Consider the following 22,054-nt stretch of genomic DNA (forward strand, 5'->3'; position numbering starts at 1 on the left):
CCAGGTGCCGCTGCAGTTTTGGGGTCCCCCCTCCCCCGGCCCCGTTTTTATCCCAATCCCGCCCCCCCCGGGCAAACACGGCGGGGCCGAGGGGCAGCGCGGGGGGGCCCTGTCCCCTCCGTGTCCCCTCCGTGTCCCCTCCCTGTCCCCTCCGTGTCCCCAAGGGCCGAAGGTTGTCCCCGCGGTGTCACCGACCCCCGGCCCCCGGCGTGGGGAGGGGGACAGTGGGGACAGGCGGGCAAAGGGCGGGGGTGGCGCTGGCGACAAAAGGTCGGAGTCCCCCCGGTCACCGCGGGGATGGGGACAGTGCAGGGGACACGAGGGGGGTGGCGCGGGGAGGGGACAGTGGGCTGATGGGGACAGAGGGGACAGCGATGTGGGGAGGGGACATGGGGGGGCTCAGAGGGGACACGAAGGGGGCTCAGGGGGTGTTGGGACACAGCCAGGACGGTCCAGCCATGGGGGGGTTGGGGACACGCGGGGGGTGACAAGAGGGGACACGGGGAGGGGGGTGGGGGGGGTGGCACAGGAGGGAACGTGAGGTGGGGGAGTCCAGGGATGCGGGGAGGGGACACGGGGGGACATGGGGGGGTCACAGGACACGAGGGGGACAGAGGGGGTTTGAGGACACTCGGGGGTTTGGGGACAGCGGGGATTTGGGGACACGCGGGGGTTTGGGGGCACGCGCGGGACAGGACACGAGGGGGACACTCGGGGGTTTGGGGACACGAGAATTTGGGGACAGCGGGGATTTGGGGACACGCGCGGGACAGGACACGAGGGGGACACTCGAGGGTTTGGGGACACGAGGATTTGGGGACACGCGCGGGACAGGACACGAGGGGGACACTCGGGGGTTTGGGGACAGCGGGGATTTGGGGACACGCGGGGATTTGGGGACAGGCGCGGGACAGGACACGAGGGGGACACTCGAGGGTTTGGGGACAGCGGGGATTTGGGGACACGCGCGGGACAGGAGGGTGACGCGGAACGCGCCCGCCCCGGAACGTCTCCGCTCGGGTCCGAGTTGTCGGAGGGATCGCATTCCGGAGCGGCCCCGCCCTCCCCGCTCAGCCAATGGGCGGCGCGCGTTGCCCGCAGCCAAGATGGCGGCGGCGCCCCCCGTGAAGGCGCTCCGGGCGGCGCCGCCCGCGATGGCGGCGGCCGGCGGGGGCCCGTGAGGACCATGGGCAACGCCGAGGGCCGGGCCCCGCGCCGGGCCGAGCCCCGCGGCAACCCCGGCAGCTTCGATGAGCTGCACCGGCTCTGCAAAGGTGCGCCCGCCCGCGGGGAACGGGGACAGCGGGGCCATGGGGACAGAGGGACCGGGAGGGGACAGCGGGGCTGAGGGGACAGCGGGGAGCCCCGGGCTCGGGGGACACCGCGGGGACAGCGGGGCCATGGGGGGACAGCGGGGGTGGCAGCTGTGACACTGCGGGGCTGGCCCGGGGGTGTCGGTGCTGTCCCCAAAACGGGGCTGGGGGTGTCACCTGAGGGGTGACAGCCGTGCCTGGGGGTGACAGCCGTGTCCCCAGGGGTGACAGCCGTGTCCCCCCAGAGGTGTTCCCGCCGCAGATGGAGGGGGTGAAGCTGATCGTCACCAAGACCCTGAGCAGCCACTTCCAGGTGGGGCAGGGGACACCTGGGGACACCCGGGGACACCCGGGGGGTGGCCGTGCGCCCCCCCCACGCTGTCCCCTGTCCCCTGTGACCGCGCTGTCCCCGCAGGTGACACACACGGTGCACATGAGCACCCTGGGCCCCTCCGGCTACCGCTTCAACGCCACCTTCGTGGGGGACCGCCAGCTGGGGCCCACCGAGGTGACAGCGCGGGTGGCCTCGGGATTGTCACAGGGCTGTCACCCGTTCTGGTCACCCCCGGGCCACCAACGGGTCATTGTGGCTATCTGTGACCCAAGGGTGGTGGCCTCAGGGTGGTCAGTGGCCTTGAGGTCATTGGTGGCCCTGGGGTCACTGGTGGCCGTGTGGTCCTCAGTGGCTTTGGGGTCACTGGTGGCCCTGGGGTCACTGGTGGCCCTGGGTGGTCCCAGGTGGCCCTGGGCTCGTTGGTGGCCTCACCATGGCCACAATGCCACAGCCTGGGGGTGCTGGCACGTCCCAGGCAGCCCCAGGCTGGAGCCAGGGGTGCTCGGTGGTGGCCCTGTGGCTGTCCCCTTGTCCCCCTGTCCCTGTGTCCCCCTGTCCTCACACTGCGCTGTCCCCAGGTGTCCCCCATCCTCTGTCCCCTGTCCCTGTCCCCATCCCCCATCCCTGTCCCCAGGTGTCCGCCATCCCCTGTCCCCATCCCCTGTCCCTGTCCCCAGCTGTCCCCTGTCCCTGTCCCCATCCCCTGTCCCTGTCCCCAGGTGTTTCCCTGTCCCCAGGTGTCCCCATCCCCTGTCCCTGTCCCTGTCCCCAGGTGTTCCCCTGTCCCTGTCCCCAGGTGTCCCCATCCCCTGTCCCTGTCCCTGTCCCCAGGTGTTCCCCTGTCCCTGTCCCCAGGTGTCCCCATCCCCTGTCCCTGTCCCTGTCCCCAGGTGTTCCCCTGTCCCTGTCCCCAGGTGTCCCCATCCCCTGTCCCTGTCCCTGTCCCCAGGTGTTCCCCTGTCCCTGTCCCCAGGTGTCCCCATCCCCTGTCCCTGTCCCCAGGTGTCCCCATCCCGTGTCCCTGTCCCCAGGTGTCCCCATCTCCTGTCCCCAGGTGTCCCCATCTCCTGTCCCCAGGTGTCCCCTGTCTCTGTCCCCATCCCCTGTCCCCAGGTGTCCCCATCTCCTGTCCCCAGGTGTCCCCATCTCCTGTCCCCAGGTGTCCCCATCCCCTGTCCCTGTCCCTGTCCCCAGGTGTTCCCCTGTCCCTGTCCCCAGGTGTCCCCATCCCCTGTCCCTGTCCCCAGGTGTCCCCATCCCCTGTCCCCGGGTGTCCCCATCCCCTGTCCCTGTCCCCAGGTGTTCCCCTGTCCCCATCCCCTGTCCCTGTCCCCAGGTGTTTCCCTGTCCCCAGGTGTCCCCATCCCCTGTCCCTGTCCCCATCCCCTGTCCCTGTCCCCAGGTGTTTCCCTGTCCCCAGGTGTCCCCCATCCCCTGTCCCTGTCCCTGTCCCCAGGTGTTCCCCTGTCCCCATCCCCTGTCCCTGTCCCCAGATGTTCCCCTTTCCCCAGGTGTCCCCATCCCCAGGTGTCCCCATCCCCTGTCCCTGTCCCCAGGTGTTCCCCTGTCCCCAGGTGTCCCCATCCCCTGTCCCCATCCCCTGTCCCTGTCCCCAGGTGTTCCCCACGCTGCTCGGGGACATGGACAGCTGTGGCAGCCTCAACGCCCAGGCCCTGCACCTGCTGGGCGAGCACCTGCGAGCCAAGGCCGTGTTCCAGGTGAGCCGGGGGTGCCCCGCCCGTGCCCCGCCCGTGCCCCGCCCGTGCCCCGCCCGTGCCCCGCCCGTGCCCCGCCCGTGCCCCGCCCCGGCCGGTGCCAGCGCGGCGCTGTCGCTGTCCCCAGACGCACCAGGCCAGGTTTGTGACGTGGCAGTTCGACGGCGAGTACCGCGGGGACGACTGCACGGCCACGCTGACCCTGGGCAACCCCGACCTGCTGGGCGGCTCCGGTGAGGGGACACGGGGACACCGCCCGGGGACAGCGCCTGGGGACACGGGGACACTGCCTGGGGACACGGGGACACCGCCCGGGGACACTGCCTGGGGGCATGGGGACACCGCCCGGGGACAGCGCCTGGGGACACGGGGACACCGCCTGGGGACGTGGGGACACCGCCCAGGGACAGCGCCCGGGGACAGCGCCTGGGGACATGGGGACACCGCCCGGGGACACCGCCCGGGGACGTGGGGACACCGCCCGGGGACACCGCCCGGGGACACCGCCCGGGGACACGGGGACACCGCCCGGGGACAGCGCCTGGGGACATGGGGACACCGCCCGGGGACAGCGCCTGGGGACATGGGGACACTGCCTGGGGACATGGGGACACCGCCCGGGGACAGCGCCTGGGGACAGCGCCTGGGGACATGGGGACACCGCCCGGGGACATGGGGACACCGCCTGGGGACACCGCCCGGGGACACCGCCCGGGGACAGCGCCCGGGGACATGGGGACACCGCCCGGGGACACCGCCCGGCCCTGGGGACATGGGGACACTGCTTGGGGACACCGCCTGGGGACATGGGGACACTGCCTGGGGACACTGCCCGGGGACACTGCCTGGCCCTGGGGACACTGACACCATGCTGGGGACACTGCCCAGAGACACCGCCCGGGTACACCGCCCGGCCTGAGGACACTGCCCCGGGGACACTGCCCTGGGGACACTGCCCTGGGGACATTGCCCTGGGGACACCGGCCTTGGGACACTGCCCGGCCCCGGGGACACTGACACCGCACTGGGGACACTGCCCAGGGACACCGCCCAGGGACACTGCCCGGCCCTGGGGACACCGCCCTGGGGACACCACCCTGGGGACACCGCTCGCCCTGGGGACACTGACACCGCACTGGGGACACTGCCCAGTCCTGGTGACACCGCCCGAGGACACTGCCCAGCCTTGGGACACCGCCCACCCTGGGGACACTGCCCAGCCCTGGGGACACCGCCCTGGGGGCACCGCCCGGCCCCGCCCCAGGGACACGGCCCGGCCCCGCCCAGCCCCGCCCCAGGGACACCGCCCAGCCCCGCCCCAGGGACACCGCCCGGCCCCGCCCCAGGGACACCGCCCAGCCCCACCCAGCCCCGCCCCAGGGACACCGCCCGGCCCCGCCCCAGGGACACCGCCCAGCCCCGCCCCAGGGACACCGCCCAGCCCTGCCCCAGGGACACCGCCCGGCCCCACCCAGCCCCGCCCCAGGGACACCGCCCAGCCCCACCTGGCCCCGCCCAGCCCCGCCCAGCCCCACCCAGCCCCGCCCCAGGGACACTGCCCGGCCCCGCCCAGCCCCGCTGCAGGGACACGGCCCGGCCCCGCCCAGCCCCACCTGGCCCCGCCCAGCCCCACCTGGCCCCGCCCAGCCCCTCCTGGCCCCGCCCAGCCCCTCCTATCCCCGCCCAGCCCGGGGGCGCGGCTGAGTTGGCGCTGTCGCGCTGTCCCCGCAGTGATCGTGGTGGCACATTTCCTGCAGAGCGTCACCGCCCGCCTGGTGCTGGGCGGGGAGCTCGTGTACCACCGGCGGCCCGGGGAGGAGGGAGCCATCCTCACCCTGGCTGGGAAGTACTCGGGTAGGGACACCTGGGGACAGGGGACAGGGGGGGCTGCTGGGGCACCTGGGGCACCTGGGGACTGGGGGGACACCTGGGGACAGGGGGGACAGATGGGGACTGGGGGGACAGCTGGGACAGGTGGGACTGGTGGGACAGGTGGGACTGGTGGGACAGATGGGACACCTGGGGACAGGGGGGGCTTCTGGGACACCTGGGGACTGGTGGGACAGCTGGGACAGGGGGGACACCTGGGGACAGGGGACAGCTGGGACACCTGGGGACAGGGGGGACACCTGGGGACAGGGGGGACAGCTGGGACAGGTGGGACACCTGGGGACAGGGGACAGCTGGGACAGGTGGGACTGCTGGGACAGATGGGACACCTGGGGACAGGGGGGACTGCTGGGACAGGTGGGACTGGTGGGACAGATGGGACACCTGGGGACAGGGGGGACTGCTGGGACTGGTGGGACTGGTGGGACTGCTGGGACACCTGGGACACCTGGGGACAGGTGGGACTGCTGGGACTGCTGGGACACCTGGGACTGGTGGGACAGGTGGGACACCTGGGGACAGGGGGGGCTGCTGGGACAGATGGGACACCTGGGGACAGCTGGGACTGGTGGAACAGGTGGGGCAGGTGGGACACCCGGGGACACGGGGACAGCTGGGACAGCTGAGACAGATGGGACAGGTGGGACAGCTGGGGACAGCTGGGGACAGCTGGAACTGATAGGACTGATGGGGACAGGTAGGGACACCAGGGGACTGATAGGGACACCTTGGGGACTGATGGGGACAGATGGGACTGATGGGGACACCTGGGGAATGCCTTGGGGACATCTGGTGACACCTGGGGACATCTCAGGAAACTTGGGGACACCTGGGGATGCCTCGGGGACACCTTGGGGACACCTGGGGACAGCTGGGGACACCGTCTCTGTGTTGCAGCCCCGAACTGGGTGACAACGCTCAACGTGGGCTACGGGGGGGCCCACGCCAGCTACTACCACCGGGCCAACGAGCAGGTGCGTGTCCCCAAATGTCCCCAGGGTCCCCAGTGTCCCCAGGCCACTGTGACCGCACTGTCCCCCCCAAGTCCCCACTGTCCTCACTGTCCTGTCCTTGCTGTCCTGTCTCCGCTGTCCCCTCTGTCCCCACGCTGTCCCCACGGTGTCCCCAGCGTCCCCGCTGTCACCCCATCCCCGCTTTCCCTACTGTCCCCACGCTGTCCCTGCTGTCCCCCTGTCCCCGCTGTCCCCGCTGTCCCTGCTGTCCCCACAGTGTCCCTGCTGTCCCCGCTGTCCCCCCGTCTCCCCCGTCCCTGCTGTCCCCACGGTGTCCCCAATGTCCCTGCTGTCCCCCCTGTCCCCGCTGTTCCCAGTGTCCCCGCTGTCCCCACGGTGTCCCTGCTGTCCTCCCTGTCCCCACGGTGTCCCCAGTTTCCCCGCTGTCCCCCTGTCCCTGCTGTCCCTGCTGTCCACAGTGTCCCCCCGTCCCCGCTGTCCCCAGTGTCCCCTTGTCCCCGCTGTCCCCGCAGTGTCCCCCTGTCCGTGCTGTCCCCCAGTGTCCCCCTGTCCCCGCTGTCCCCCAGTGTCCCCCTGTCCCCGCAGTGTCCCCCATCCCCGCTGTCCCTGCTGTCCCCCTGTCCCCACTGTCCCCCAGTGTCCCCCTGTCCGTGCTGTCCCCGCAGTGTCCCCACAGTGTCTCGCTGTCCCCACAGTGTCCCCAGTGTCCCTGCTGTCCCCCTGTCCCCGCTGTCCCCAGTGTCCCCCTGTCCCCGCTGTCCCCCCAGGGTCCTCGCTGTCCCCGCAGTGTCCCACAGTGTCCCTGCTGTCCCTGCTGTCCCCGCTGTCCCCGCTGTCCCCAGTGTCCCCCTTGTCCCCCCAGTGTCCCCGCTGTCCCCGCAGTGTCCCTGCAGTGTCCCGCTGTCCCCCCAGTGTCCCCGCTGTCCCCGCAGTGTCCCTGCAGTGTCCCGCTGTCCCCCCAGTGTCCCCCTGTCCCCGCTGTCCCCGCAGTGTCCCCCTGTCCCCGCTGTCCCCGCAGTGTCCCCGCAGTGTCCCCGCAGTGTCCCGCTGTCCCCGCAGTGTCCCGCAGTGTCCCCGCTGTCCCCGCAGTGTCCCCCTGTCCCCGCTGTCCCCCCAGTGTCCCGCAGTGTCCCCGCAGTGTCCCTGCAGTGTCCCCGCAGTGTCCCCGCTGTCCCCGCAGTGTCCCCAGTGTCCCCGCAGTGTCCCGCAGTGTCCCCGCAGTGTCCCCAGTGTCCCCGCTGTCCCTGGTGTCCCTGCTGTCCCCGCAGTGTCCCGCTGTCCCTGCAGTGTCCGTGCTGTCCCCCCGCAGTGTCCCCGCAGTGTCCCCGCAGTGTCCCCAGTGTCCCCGCTGTCCCTGGTGTCCCTGCTGTCCCCGCAGTGTCCCGCTGTCCCCCCTGTCCCCCCTGTCCCTACAGTCCCCGCAGTGTCCCGCTGTCCCCGCAGTGTCCCTGCAGTGTCCCGCTGTCCCCGCAGTGTCCCCGCTGTCCCCGCAGTGTCCCGCTGTCCCCACAGTGTCCCCGCTGTCCCCGCTGTCCCCGCAGTGTCCCGCAGTGTCCCTGCTGTCCCCCTGTCCCCACTGTCCCCCAGTGTCCCCCGTCCGTGCTGTCCCCGCAGTGTCCCCTGTCCCCGCAGTGTCTCCGCAGTGTCCCCCTGTCCCCGCTGTCCCCGCAGTGTCCCCAGTGTCCCCCTGTCCCCGCAGTGTCCCCGCTGTCCCCACAGTGTCCCCGCAGTGTCCCCAGTGTCCCCGCAGTGTCCCCGCAGTGTCCCCAGTGTCCCCGCTGTCCCCGCGGTGTCCCCCCTGTCCCCGCTGTCCCCGCAGTGTCCCCAGTGTCCCCCTGTCCCCGCAGTGTCCCCCTGTCCCCGCTGTCCCCGCAGTGTCCCCGCAGTGTCCCCCTGTCCCCGCAGTGTCCCCCTGTCCCCGCAGTGTCCCCACAGTGTCCCCAGTGTCCCGCAGTGTCCCCGCAGTGTCCCCCTGTCCCCACTGTCCCCGCAGTGTCCCCCTGTCCCCGCAGTGTCCCCGCAGTGTCCCCAGTGTCCCGCTGTCCCCGCAGTGTCCCCCCAGTGTCCCCCCAGTGTCCCCGCAGTGTCCCCCCTGTCCCCGCTGTCCCCGCAGTGTCCCCGCTGTCCCCCTGTCCCCGCAGTGTCCCCGCAGTGTCCCCCTGTCCCCGCAGTGTCCCCGCAGTGTCCCCGCAGTGTCCCGCTGTCCCCGCAGTGTCCCCAGTGTCCCCCTGTCCCCGCAATGTCCCGCTGTCCCCGCAGTGTCCCCAGTGTCCCGCTGTCCCCGCAGGTGCAGGTGGGCGTGGAGCTGGAGGCCAACACGCGCCTCCAGGAGAGCACCTTCGCCTTCGGCTACCGGCTCACCCTGCCCGGGGCCAGCGTCGTCTTCAGAGGTGGGCAGGGCCCCGCGCCCCCGGCCCCCAGCCCCGCCCCCGCCCGGTGGCACTCAGGTGTCCCCGCTGTCCCCGCAGGGCTCCTGGACAGCAACTGGAGCGTGGGGGGGGTCCTGGAGAAGAAGCTGCCCCCCCTGCCCGTGACGCTGGCCCTGGGAGCCTTCCTGAACCACTGGAGGAGCCGCTTCCACTGTGGCTTCAGCGTCACCGTGGGGTGATGGGACAGGGACGGGGGACAGGGGGACAGGGGGACAGCACAGCGGGGACTGCAGGGACAGCAGGGACTGCAGGGACAGGGGGACAGGGGGACAGCAGGGACTGCAGGGACTGCAGGGACAGGGGGACAGCAGGGACAGGGGGACAGGGGGACAGCAGGGACAGGGGGACAGGGGGACAGCAGGGACAGGGGGACAGCAGGGACAGGGGACGGGGGGACAGCACAGCAGGGACAGGGGGGCAGCAGGGACAGCACAGCAGGGACTGCAGGGACAGCAGGGACAGGGGGACAGCAGGGACAGGGGGACAGCAATGACAGGGGGACAGGGGACGGGGGACAGCACAGCGGGGACTGCTTGGACAGCAGGGACAGCAGGGACAGCAGGAACAGGGGGACTGCAGGGACAGCAGGGACAGGGGGACGGGGGACAGCAGGGACTGCAGGGACAGCACAGCAGGGACAGGGGGACAGCACAGTGGGGACTGCACAATGGGGACAGGGGGACAGCAGGGACAGGGGGACAGCAGGGACAGCACAGCAGGGACTGCAGGGACAGCACAGCAGGGACAGGGGGACAGCACAGTGGGGACTGCAGGGACAGCAGGGACAGAGGACGGGGGGACAGCAGGGACAGCACAGCAGGGACAGGGGGACAGGGGGACAGCACAGCAGGGACAGGGGGACAGCAGCGACATCAGGGACAGGACAGCGGGGACAGCAGGGACACGGGGACAGCCTGTGGTGGCACCGTCCTGCTCAGGGAGCTGCCAGGCCAGGCCGTGCAGGTGCCACAGGGACAGCGGGGACACGGCGGGCTGGGGACAGCGAGTGACAGTGCCACGGGGGGGCTGGGGGTCCCCGTTGTCCCCAGTGCCACCCTCTGGGGGTGGCTGCTGCCATGGGGCTGGGGGTCCCCGTTGTCCCCAGCGCCACTGCTGCCACTGGGGGTGGTCCCCGTTGTCCCCAGCGCCATGGCGGCCGTGCCTCAGTTTCCCCGCGGCGACACACCCGGGAGCCAGGATAAATAAAGGAGCTTTACTCTGTGCCTGGAGGCAGCTGGGGGTGACACTTGGGGACCGGGCGGTGACACGGGCGGCCGTGTCAGCTGATGATCTCGGAGAGCAGCGGCGTCATGGCCGACAGGTCCTGGATGTGCAGGATCTGCCGCGTGTTCTCCACCTTCAGCGTCTGCAGCTCCGTCAGCAGCAGCAGCAGCTTGGCGTACAGGAACCTTGGGGACAGCCAGCCGGCTGTGGTGGCCGTCCCCACCCCCTCGGGGACGCTGCCACCCCGTCCCGAGGCTCACCTGCCCTCCTCGGGGGGGTGCTGGTGGTCGATGTAGCTCTTGAGGGTCAGCGCCACCTTCTCCTGGAACTGATCGATGGCGTCGCGCTCGGCGATGCCGGCGTGGTCTGGGAGGGACGCGGGGTGACCTCAGCGGGGCCTTGGGGACAGCGGGCTGTCCCCGTGTCCCTGCCGCGGGGGTGGCTCACCTGGCGAGAAGAGCAGCATGGCCTGCAGCAGCGCGTACTCGGCCTCGTGCAGCCGCAGGCGCCGCAGGCTCTCGTGGAACTTGAGCAGCGGCTCCAGGTACACCTGCTGGAAACCGGCTGGGGGAGGAGCCCCGAACCCCCCCCTTAGGGCGGGGAGCACCTGTGGGCTTGGTCCCCGCCCTGTCACCAAGTGCCACCTCCTCGGACACCTCCGGGGTGGCCGCTCCCAACCTCCCCGGGCAGCGCTTCCTGGGGCTTTGCACTTTTCCAGGAGGAATTGCCCCAAATTTCCACCCTGAGCCTCCTTGGGCAGCCCTTCCAGGGGCTTTGCCCTTTTCCAGGAGGAATTGCCCCAAATTTCCACCCTGAGCCTCCTCGACCAGCCCTTCCACGGGCTTTTCCTTTTTCCAGGAGGAATTTCCCCAAATTTCCACCCTGAGCCTCCCCGGGCAGCGCTTCCTGGGGCTTTGCCCTTTTCCTGAAGGAATTGCCCCAAATTTCCACCCTCAGCCTCCCCGGGCAGCCCTTCCAGGGGCTTTGCCCTTTTCCAGGAGGAATTGCCCCAAATTTCCTCTCCGAGCCTCCCCGGGCAGCCCTTCCAAGATTTTTTCCCTTTTCCAGGAGGAATTGCCCCAAATTTCCCTTCTGAGCCTCCTCGGGCAGCCCTTCCTGGGGCTTTGCCCTTTTTCAGGAGGAATTGCCCCAAATTTCCACCCTGAGCCTCCCCGGGCAGCCCTTCCAGGGGCTTTTCCCTTTTCCTGAAGGAATTGCCCCAAATTTCCACCCTGAGCCTCCCTGGGCAGCCCTTCCAGGGGCTTTTCCCTTTTCCTGAAGGAATTGCCCCAGATTTCCCTCCTGATCTTCCTCTGCCTCACTCCCAACCTCCCCGGGCAGCCCTTCCAAGACCTTTTCCCTTTTCCTGAAGGAATTGCCCCAAATTTCCACCCTGAGCCTCCTTGGGCAGCCCTTCCAGGGGCTTTGCCCTTTTCCAGGAGGAATTGCCCCAAATTTCCACCCTGAGCCTCCCCAGGCAGCCCTTCCAGGGGCTTTTCCCTTTTCCTGAAGGAATTGCCCCAAATTTCCACCCTGAGCCTCCCCGGGCAGCCCTTCCAAGATCTTTTCCCTTTTCCAGGAGGAATTGCCCCAAATTTCCTCTCCGAGCCTCTCCCGGCCCAGCTGGAGGCTCTGTCCCCTTGTCCTGCCCCATTCCCTGGGATCAGACCCCAAATCCCCCCTGGCACACCCCAAATCCCCCCTGGCACACCCCAAATCCCCCCTGGCCGACCCCAAATCCTCCCTGGCAGACCCCAAATCCCCCCCTGCACACCCCAAATCCCCGGACAGACCCCAAATCCCCCCTGGCACACCCCAAATCCCCCCTGGCACACCCCAAATCCCCCCTGGCACACCCCAAATCCCCCTGGCACACCCCAAATCCCCCCTGGCACACCCCAAATCCCCCTCGCAGACCCCAAATCCCCCCTGGCACACCCCAAATCCCCCCTGGCACACCCCAAATCCCCCCTGGCAGACCCCAAATCCCTCCTGGCACACCCCAAATCCCCCTGGCACACCCCAAATCCCCCCTGACACACCCCAAACCCCCTGGGAGACCCCAAATCCCCCCTGGCAGACCCCAAATCCCCCCTGGCACACCCCAATCCCCCCTGGCACTCCCCAAATCCCCCCTGGCACACCCCAATCCCCCCTGGCACTCCCCAAATCCCCCCTGGCACTCCCCAAATCCCCCCTGGCACACCCCAAATCCCCCTGGCACACCCCAAATCCCCCTGGGAGACCCCAAATCCCCCCTGGCACACCCCAAATCCCCCCTGGCACACCCCAAATCCCCCCTGGCACACCCCAAACCCCCTGGGAGACCCCAAATCCCCCCTGGCACACCCCAAATCCCCCCCGGATCCCCCTTTTCCCCAGGCTGAGCCCCCCCAGCTCCCTCAGGACCTTCCAGACCCTTCCCCAACCCCTCAAGGTCCTCCCTCACCTGAGTGACCCCACCTGGCCACAACCCTCGAGGTGCAGCCTCGCCAGGTGACAATCCCTGCCCTGCCACAGCGTCCCCGAGCCGGGTGCCACCCTGGGCACACCTGGGCACACCTGGGCACACCTGGCTCGTGCCCAGCCGCTGTCCCCACCCCGTGGGTGGCTGTGACAGCACAGACCCTCTGCCCTTCACCCCGCCCCCTGCCCATCTCCCTCAGCCCGCCGCGGCGGTGTCCCCCCTGTCCCCAGGGTGTCCCCAGTGTGCCCAGGGTGTGCCCAGGTGTGCCCAGGTGTCCCCGCGGTACCCAGGGCCCCGTGGCGGATGGTGTAGCAGCGCTGGCCGCACTCCCAGGCCTTGGTGTCGGTGTTGAAGACGGTGTTGAAGCGGATCTGGCAGATCCCCAGCGTGGCCCCTTTCAGCAGCGAGATCTGCGTCTCCAGCGGCAAACCCCTGCCCGGAGGGGACACGGCGACACGGCGGCGACACGGCCACGCGTCAGAGGGGTGGCACCGAGCGCCGCCGCGCCGCCGCGCCGTCCCCCTCGCACCTGAAGGCCGGGATCTCCTTGGCGAATTTGATCACCTGCTGGATCATGAACGTGCTCAGGTCCGCGAAGTGCGGCAGCAGCGAGGGCGCGTCCGGCAGCGACAGCGACATCCCCGGGCTGGACACGGCGAGGTGCTCGGGGGGCTGGGGACAGCGAGGGGACAGCGCTGGGGATACGCGGGGACAGGCGGGGTGGCGGTGGGGAGGGGTGGGGAATCGTGGGGGCAGTCGGGGTATCTTTGGGGACAGTCAGGGCATCGTCGGGGACAGTCTGGGTACATGTGGGGACAGCCAGGACATCTTTGGGGACAGTTTGGGTACATGTGGGGACAGTCAGGACATCTTTGGGGACAGTTTGGGTACATGTGGGGACAGTCAGGACATCTTTGGGGACAGTCTGGGTACATGTGGGGACAGTCAGGACATCTTTGGGGACAGTCTGGGTACATGTGGGGACAGTTTGGGTACATGGGGGGACAGCCAGGACATCTTTGGGGACAGTCAGGGCATCGTCGGGGACAGTCTGGGTACTTGTGGGGACAGTCAGGGTACATGGGGGGACAGCCAGGACATTTCTGGGGACAGTCTGGGTACATGTGGGGACAGTCAGGGCATCGTCGGGGACAGTTTGGGTACATGTGGGGACAGTTTGGGTACATGGGGGGACAGCCAGGACATCTTTGGGGACAGTTGGGGCATTGTGGGGACAGCTAGGGCATCTTTGGGGACGTCTGAGTACACGAGGGGACAGCCAGGACATCTCTGGGGACAGTCAGGACATCTCTGGGGACAGTCAGGACATCTCTGGGGACAGTCTGAGTACACGAGGGGACAGTCAGGACATTTTTGGGGACAGTCTGGGTACATGTGGGGACAGTTTGGATACACGGGGGGACAGCCAGGACATCTTTGGGGACAGTTGGGGCATTGTGGGGACAGCTAGGGCATCTTTGGGGACAGTTGGAGGCATCGTGGGGACAATCAGGACATCTTTGGGGACAGTCAGGACATCTCTGGGGACAGCTGGGACATTTTTGGGGACAGCTGGGGCACCCGCAGGAACAATCGTGTCCCTGGGGGAACAGGCTGGGTCACTCGTGGGGACAATCAGGACACCCGTGGGGACATCTGGGTCACTCGTGGGGACACTCAGGACACCAGGGAGCGTGGCCGGGTCACCTCTGGGGACAGCCAGGACATCTGTGGGGACAGCCAGGACACCCCTGGGGTGGCCAGGGCACCCACGGGCCCGGCTGGGGGGACAGTGGGGACAAGCACAGGGACAGGCGTGTCACCGCTGGGGACAGGCGTGTCACCATTGGGGACAGGCGTGTCACCGTTGGGGACAGGGGTGTCACTGTTGGGGACAGGGGTGTCCCGCTGGGGACAGGGGTGTCACTGTTGGGGACAGGGGTGTCCCGTTTGGGGACAGGGGTGTCACCGCTGGGGACAGGGGTGTCCCGTGTGGGGACAGGGGTGTCCTGCTGGGGACAGGGGTGTCCCCCTGGTGACAGGGATGTCCCGCTGGGGACAGGGGTGTCACTGCTGGTGACAGGGGTGTCCCGTGTGGGGACAGGGGTGTCCCAGCTGGGGACAGGGGTGTCCTGCTGGGGACAGGGGTGTCCCGCTGGGGACAGGGGTGTCACTGTTGGGGACAGGGGTGTCCCGTGTGGGGACAGGGGTGTCACCACTGGTGACAGGGGTGTCACAGCTGGGGACAGGGGTGTCCCGTGTGGGGACAGGGGTGTCACAGCTGGGGACAGGGATGTCCCGCTGGTGACAGGGGTGTCCCGTGTGGGGACAGGGGTGTCCCAGCTGGGGACAGGGGTGTCCCTGCTGGGGACAGGGGTGTCCCGTGTGGGGACAGGGGTGTCACAGCTGGGGACAGGGGTGTCCCGTGTGGGGACAGGGGTGTCACTGCTGGGGACAGGGGTGTCACCTCTGGGGACAGGGGTGTCCCGTGTGGGGACAGGGGTGTCACCACTGGTGACAGGGGTGTCACAGCTGGGGACAGGGGTGTCCCGCTGGTGACAGGGGTGTCCCGTGTGGGGACAGGGGTGTCACCACTGGGGACAGGGGTGTCCCGTGTGGCGACAGGGGTGTCACTGTTGGGGACAGGGGTGTCACCGTTTGGGGACAGGGGTGTCCCGTTTGGGGACAGGGGTGTCACCACTGGGGACAGGGGTGTCCCAGCTGGGGACAGGGGTGTCACCGTCGGGGACAGGGGTGTCCCGCTGGGGACAGGGGTGCCCCCCTGGTGACAGGGGTGTCCCCCTGGTGACAGGGGTGTCACTGCTGGTGACAGGGGTGTCCCCCTGGTGACAGGGATGTCCCCCTGGTGACAGGGGTGTCCCCCTGGTGACAGGGATGTCCCCCTGGTGACAGGGGTGTCCCCCTGGGGACAGGGGTGTCACGTTTGGGGGACAGGGGTGTCACTGCTGGGGACAGGGGTGTCCCCCTGGTGACAGGGATGTCCCCCTGGTGACAGGGGTGTCCCCCTGGGGACAGGGGTGTCCCAGCTGGGGACAGGGTTGTCACTGTTGGGGACAGGGGTGTCCTGCTGGGGACAGGGGTGTCCCGCTGGTGACAGGGGTGTCCCCCTGGTGACAGGGATGTCCCCCTGGGGACAGGGGTGTCCCCCTGGGGACAGGCGTGTCCCGCTGGGGACAGGGGTGCCCCCCTGGTGACAGGGATGTCCCCCTGGTGACAGGCGTGTCCCCCCTCACCCAGCAGTGCATGAACTGCGAGAAGCTGCAGTCGAAGGTGCGCTGGTGCGCGGCCATCAGGAGCGCGATGAGCTCCCGCTGCTCGGCCGTCAGTCCCTCGTGTCCCCGCTGTCCCCCGGGCTGTCCCCGCTGTCCCCGCTGTCCCCGCAGCTCCCGCCGCCGCCGCAGCGCCTCCTCCGACATGATCACTGCCACCCCCGGCCCCGTGTCACCGCTGTCGCCGCTGTCACCGCCGCCACGGGCGGGCACAGCGGGGACAGCGATCGGGGACACCGTGATGTCACTCCCCGCGCGGGTCCCCGCTGTCCCCTCTGTGCCACACTCCCTGCTGTCCCCTCTGTGCCCTGCCCTGCCACCCCACCCAGGCCGCTTCTCCCTGTCCCTTGTCCCCTCCAGGTCCCCTTCATCCCGCCCAGCTGCTCCCCCGTGTCCCCGTCGCTGTCCCCGCTGTCCCCACCCGGTCCCCAGCAGCTCCTCCCTCTCTGTTCCGTGTCCCCCCGCGTGTCCCCCCGCGTGTCCCCCGTGTCACTCACTGTCCCTCCTCATGCCCACGTCGAGGCACTTCTGGAGGCGACAGGCCTGGCACTGTCGCCGCTTGGCCTTGGTGACAGGGCAGCGCCGCGCCAGGGGACACGAGAAGCGGACACCTTTGATGATGGAGCGCCTGCGGGGACACGGCCAGTGCCACCAAGGGCTGGGGACACTGCCACCAAGGGGTGGGGACACTGCCACCGGCACCGCGGGGACACGGCCAGTGCCACCAAGGGCTGGGGACACTGCCACCAAGGGCTGGGGACACTGCCACCGGCACCGCGGGGACACGGGCAGTGCCACCAAGGGCTGGGGACACTGCCACCGCCACCGCGGGAACACGGCCAGTGCCACCAAGGGCTGGGGACACTGCCACCGCCACCGCGGGAACACGGCCAGTGCCACCAAGGGCTGGGGACACTGCCACCAAGGGGTGGGGACACTGCCACCAAGGGGTGGGGACACTGCCACCGCCACCGCCACCGCGGGGACACGGCCACTGCCACTGCCACCGCGGGGACACGGCCAGTGCCACCAAGGGCTGGGGACACTGCCACCGCCACCGCGGGGGACACGGCCACTGCCACCAAGGGGTGGGGACACGGGCAGTGCCACCGCGGGAACACGGTCACGGTCACTGTCACCGCGGGGACACGGCCACTGCCACCAAGGGGTGGGGACACTGCCACTGCCACCGCGGGAACACGGTCACGGTCACTGCCACCAAGGGGACACGGCCACTGCCACCGCGGGGACGCGGCCACTGCCACCAAGGGGTGGGGACACTGCCACCATCACCGCGGGGACGCGGCCACTGCCACTGCCACCGCGAGGACACTGTCACGGTCAGTGCCACCAAGGGGACACGACCACTGCCACCAAGGGGTGGGGACACTGCCACCACCACCGCGGGACACGGCCACTGCCACCAAGGGGTGGGGACACTGCCACTGCCACCGCGGGAACACGGTCACGGTCACTGCCACCAAGGGGTGGGGACACGGGCAGTGCCACCGCGGGAACACGGCCACTGCCACCGCCACCGCGGGGACACGGTCACGGTCGCTGCCACTGCCACCGCGGGGTGGGGACACGGGCAGTGCCACCGCGTGTCCCCATGGCAGGGCTGTCCCAAGCTCGGGGTGCCAGCCGCTGTCCCGTCTTGTCGCACGCTGTCCCCGTCCATGGGACCGTCCTGTGCCACCCTCTCCCATCCCAGTCCCTCCTGTCCCCACATCCCACCCTGTCCCCTCTTCGTGTCCCCTTGTCCCATCCCATTTTGTCCCTCTCTGTCCCATCCCATCCCGCCCTGTCCCCAGCTGTCCCCACGGTGTCCCCGCGGTGTCCCCGCGGTATCCCCGGCTGTCCCCACAGTGTCCCCAACTGTCTCCTGCTGTCCCCGCGGTGTCCCCGCAGTGTCCCCAGCTGTCCCCGGGGTATCCCCGGCTGTCCCCTCAGTGTCCCCAACGGCCCCCAGCTGTCCCCAGCTGTCCCCGCGGTGTCCCCGAGGTATCCCCACAGTGTCCCCAGCTGTCCCCGGGGTATCCCCAGCTATCCCCCCTGTCCCCGCAGTGTCCCCAGCTGTCCCCGGGGTATCCCCGCCTGTCCCCTCAGTGTCCCCAACGGCTCCCAGCTGTCCCCAGCTGTCCCCGCGGTGTCCCCGCGGTATCCCCGCGGTGTCCCCGCAGTGTCCCCAGGTGTCCCCGCGGTGTCCCCACCTGAAGAAGCCCTTGCAGCCCTCGCAGCTCATCACGTGGAAGTGGTACCCGTTGGCCCTGTCCCCGCACACGGCGCACACTTTGTCCCCGTCGGGCTCCGTGTCCCCAGCGGGGTCCCGGGGGCTGCGCTCCGTGCCCGAGGGGCTCGGCAGGGACACGTCTGGGGACACGGGGACATCAGGGGGTGGCACACAGCCGCCACCGGCTCCCGCATCCCGTCCCCTCGAGGCCACGGTGTCACCGTGTCCCGCGGCGCTGTCACCCACGGGAACCCGCCGGTCCCCGCGGTGTCCCCTCCACCCGCGGTACCGCCACCCGCGTGTCCCCTCCTGTCCCTGCGTGTCCCTTCTGGTCCCCTCCTGTCCCCGCGTGTCCCCTCCTGTCCCTGCGTGTCCCCAACGGGGACACAGTGGCCCTGCTGGTCCCCGAGTGTCCCTTCTGGTCCCCGTGTGTCCCCTCTGGTCCTCGCGAGTCCCGCCAGCCCCCGAGTGTCCCCTCCTGTCCCTTCCGGTTCTCGCGTGTCCCCTCCTGTCCCTGCGTGTGCCCTCTGGTCCCCTCCTGTCCCCTCCTGTCCCTGTGTGTCCCCTCTGGTCCCCGAGTGTCCCCGAGTGTCCCCTCGTGTCTCCTCCTGTCCCCGAGTGTCCCCTCCTGTCCCCTCCGGTTCTCGCGTGTCCCCTTCTGTCCCCGAGTGTCCCCTCCTGTCCCCTCGTGTCCCCGCGTGTCCCCTCCTGTCCCCGAGTGTCCCCGCGGGTCCCCTCCTGTCCCCTCGTGTCCCCTCGTGTCCCCTCCTGTCCCCGCGGGTCCCCGTGCTGGCGGTACCTGAGCCGGTGTCCCCCAGCGCGGTCGGTGACAGGGAATTGTCCCCACTCAGTGAGAGGACACTCTCACTGCATGGGGACAATTCCCCGGGTCCCCGAGTGTCCCCTGCGATCCCCGCGTGTCCCCGGCGGTCTCCGAGTGTCCCCTCCATTCCCTGCGTGTCCCTGGCGGTCCCCGTGTGTCCCCTCCGGTCCCCGCGTGTCCCCGCGTGTCGCCGGCAGTCCCAGGAAGGGCCGCGTGGAGTTTGAACCTTGAACTTGGGGCTGCGACAGGCGGGGACAGAGCGCGGGGCGGGGGGGACAGGTGGCACCCGGGTGGCACCTGGGGTGGCACTTGGGGTGGCACCTGGGGCGGGACAGGCGACACAGGGACAGACAGACAGCCGCAGAGGGGACAGGGAGGCACGGAGGGGACAGCCAGGATGTCACAGCCGCGTGCTGAGGGTGACACCCCGTGTCACACACGGTGGTGGCAGTCCTGCCACCGCTGTCCCCACAGGAAGGTCCCTGTCACCAGCCCCGCGGGGGGACCGGCGGTGTCGCCATCCCCGGACAGCGCCTGTGCCCTGTCCCCAAGTGTCACCCCCACCAGGAGGGTGGCACTCGGGTGGCTCATGGTCACCCCGGTGCTCCCGCACTCCTCTGTGTCCCCTCGTGTCCCCAATGTCCTCAATGTCCCCAGTGTCCCCCCATGTCCCTGTGTCCCCATGTCCCCAGTATCCCCCTGTGTCCTCCAGGTCCCCCGTGTCCCAATGTCCCAATGCCCCCCAATGTCCCCATGTCCCCATGTCCCCCCCAATGTCCCCAATGCCCCCCGATGGCCCCCTGTGTCCCCAATGTCCCCAATGTCCCCACGTCCCCAATGTCCCCAATGCCCCCCAATGCCCCCCAATGTCCCCAATGTCCCAATGTCTCCAATGTCCCCAGTGCCCCACTGTGTCCCCAATGTCCCCAATGTCCCCCTCATGTCCCCAATGTCCCCCCATGTCCCCAGTGTCCCCCTCATGTCCCCAATTCCCCATGTCCCCGCAATGTCCCCCCAATGTCCCCATGTCCCCAGTGCCCCCCAGTGCTCCCCTGTGTCCCCAATGTCCCCAATGTCCCCCCAATGTCCCCAATGTCCCCCCCAATGTCCCCATGTTCCCCCCATGCCCCCAGTGTCCCCCTCATGTCCCCAATGTCCCCATGTCCCCCAATGTCCCCCCCAATGTCCCTCCATGTCCCCAGTGCCCCCCTGTGTCCCCAATGTCCCCAATGTCCCCAATGTCCCCAGTGTCCCCCCAATGTCCCCCAATGTCCCCAATGTCCCCAATGTCCCCCCTGTGCCCCCAATGTCCCCAATGTCCCCAGTGCCCCCTGTGTCCCCCTGTGTCCCCAATGTCCCCAATGTCCCCCTCATGTCCCCAGCGTCCTCCTCATGTCTCCAATGTCCCCAGTGCCCCCTGTGTCCCCAATGTCCCCCCAATGTCCCCATGTTCCCCCCAATGTCCCCAGTCTCCCCAATGTCCCCCCAATGTCCCCAGTGCCCCCTCATGTCCCCAATGTCCCCAATGCCCCCCCAATGTCCCCAGTGTCCCCCCAATGTCCCCCCAATGTCCCCATGTCCCCAGTGCCCCCCTGTGTCCCCAATGTCCCCAGTGCCCCCCAATGTCCCCAATGTCCCCAATGCCCCCCCCAATGTCCCCAGTGTCCCCCCGGGTCCGTCGCTCCTGGAGCGGGGGTGGGGAAGCCGCCCTTGTGGGCGTGTCCCATCTCGGCCCCACCCCCGCTCCCCATTGGCTGCTCTCGGCTGTCACTCAAACCCCGCCCTATAAAGGCGGCGGCGGCAGCGCCGGTCCCGCACTCGGAGCGGCGGCGGCAGCGGGCGGGATGAGCGAGGTGGGGACACCGGGGGACACCGGGGGACACCGGGGGACACCGGGGGACACCGGAGAGGGGAGTCTGCCCCTTTCCCCGGGGCTCTCAGCACCGAGCCGGGCGGGGAGCGGGAGCGGGGCCGGGACGCTGCGCCCCGGGGAGCGGGGGGGCCGCGGGGCGAGGGGACACTTTGGGGACTCCGGGCCACCGCTGTCACCTCCCCCGTCCCCCTGGGCCCTCCTCTCTTCTCAGCGCAGCCACCGTGAGCCCCACTCGGGCTGGGGGTTGGGGGACCCCCGGGGATAATGGGGGGACTCTGGGGACAATGGGGGCACCCTGGGGACAATGGGGGGACCCTGTGTCACCCGCCGGGTCCCCTCTCTCCGCAGCGCAGCCCCCACGCCCCCCCCTCCGCGGCGGAGGCCCCCGGTGGGCAGCAGCAAGGTGAGGACCCCCGGCACAGGTGGGGCGCGGGATCGCTGTCCCCTCTGTCCCCTCTGTCACCGCTGTCCCCTCTCGCGACCCCGCTGTCCCCTCAGACCCCAGGGTCTCCCGATTGTCCCCGTCCTTGCGGGGGGTGGCACCTGGGTGCATTTGGGGACCTGCTCTGTCCTTCCCCTGTCCCCTCGGAGGTGTCGGGGTGTCCCCCTGGGAGGGGTCTTGGTGTCCCGTGTCCCCCGGGGGGGTGGCAGGGTGTCCCCTTGAGTGTCCCCATGGTCAGTCTGAGGGTGCCAGGCTGTCCCTTGTCCCCCGAGTTGGTGGCAGAGTGTCCCCCTGAGTGTCCCCATGGTCAGTCTGGGGGTGCCAGGCTGTCCCTTGTCCCCAGGGGGGTGCCAGGGTGTCCCCCAGAGTGTCCCCACGGTCGATCTGCCGGTGCCAGGCTGTCCCCAAGCGTGTCCCCGTCCCGTGTCCCCTCCCGGCAGCCAAGGCTGAGCCCAAGAAGGAGGAAGAGGAGGAGGAGGAGGAGATCGACATCGACCTGAGCGCGCCCGAGACGGAGCGCGCCGCTCTCGCCATCCAGGGCCGCTTCCGCCGCTCCCGGCAGCGCCGGGAGGAGCCGCGGCCCTGAGGGGGTCCCGGGACCCCCGACCCCCGTGCGGACCCTCCCGGGACCCCCGACCCCCGTGGGGACCCCCGCGGGCAGCTCCCGGGGGGGGCTCGGCCCTTCCCTGCCCGGTGCGGGGACCGCGAGTGACACGGGGGGGACACAGCCGGGTGTCCCCCCCGGGGAGGTGGCCCGTGGGGAGGGGGCGGCGTGGAGCCCCCCCGCTTTCTTGGGAGCCCCCATTTTCCATGGGAACCCCCATTTCCCTGTCCTGTGGTGGCGCTGGGGACACGCCGGTGTCCCCAAACGAGGGACACGCCCGGTGTCCCCCGGGGCCGGGGGGACCGGTCCCGCTGCAGCCCCCAGCCCAGGAAATCGGGGCTCCCCACCCTCCTATCACCGTCACCGCCCCCTCCCCACCTTTCTGTCACCGTCACCGCCCCCTCCCCACCCTCCTGTCACTGTCACTGTCACTGTCCCCCCCC

At 69.7% G+C, this 22,054-nt stretch overlaps 2 protein-coding genes and 1 long non-coding RNA gene across 7 annotated transcripts; 2 read left to right on the forward strand and 1 right to left on the reverse strand.

Annotated features, from left to right (window-relative positions):
* Window positions 1-938: 938 nt before the first annotated feature.
* Window positions 939-9,878, forward strand: TOMM40L (translocase of outer mitochondrial membrane 40 like). Of its 5 annotated transcripts, none has more exons than XM_059871424.1 (9): window positions 939-1,274; window positions 1,559-1,626; window positions 1,729-1,821; window positions 3,264-3,365; window positions 3,520-3,595; window positions 5,094-5,216; window positions 6,150-6,226; window positions 8,514-8,616; window positions 8,695-9,878. In XM_059871424.1, exons 1-9 carry the CDS (start codon window positions 1,187-1,189, stop codon window positions 8,832-8,834), a joined length of 870 nt encoding a protein of 289 aa, XP_059727407.1. In that variant the 5' UTR covers window positions 939-1,186; the 3' UTR covers window positions 8,835-9,878. The 5 variants fall into 5 exon arrangements, with proteins under 5 accessions (XP_059727407.1, XP_059727409.1, XP_059727410.1 ...); XM_059871423.1 differs by having other exon boundaries at window positions 1,104-1,274; window positions 3,490-3,595; XM_059871425.1 differs by having other exon boundaries at window positions 1,139-1,274; window positions 1,536-1,626; window positions 3,490-3,595.
* Window positions 9,855-19,215, reverse strand: NR1I3 (nuclear receptor subfamily 1 group I member 3). The gene is made up of 9 exons (XM_059871407.1): window positions 18,669-19,215; window positions 17,850-18,009; window positions 16,134-16,264; window positions 15,601-15,788; window positions 12,876-13,018; window positions 12,633-12,778; window positions 10,327-10,443; window positions 10,140-10,245; window positions 9,855-10,064 (listed from the first exon to the last, which is right to left on the reverse strand). Exons 1-9 carry the CDS (start codon window positions 18,817-18,819, stop codon window positions 9,935-9,937), a joined length of 1,272 nt encoding a protein of 423 aa, XP_059727390.1. The 5' UTR covers window positions 18,820-19,215; the 3' UTR covers window positions 9,855-9,934.
* A 1,304-nt stretch (window positions 19,216-20,519) lies between these two features.
* On the forward strand, window positions 20,520-21,505 carry LOC132340417 (uncharacterized). The gene is made up of 3 exons (XR_009489858.1): window positions 20,520-20,545; window positions 20,914-20,968; window positions 21,405-21,505. It is a non-coding gene; the product is annotated as an uncharacterized LOC132340417 (long non-coding RNA).
* The last annotated feature ends 549 nt before the right edge of the window (window positions 21,506-22,054 follow it).

This window comes from Haemorhous mexicanus, chromosome 31 (genome assembly GCF_027477595.1).
Source record: "Haemorhous mexicanus isolate bHaeMex1 chromosome 31, bHaeMex1.pri, whole genome shotgun sequence".
Classification (NCBI taxonomy): Eukaryota; Metazoa; Chordata; class Aves; order Passeriformes; family Fringillidae; genus Haemorhous; species Haemorhous mexicanus.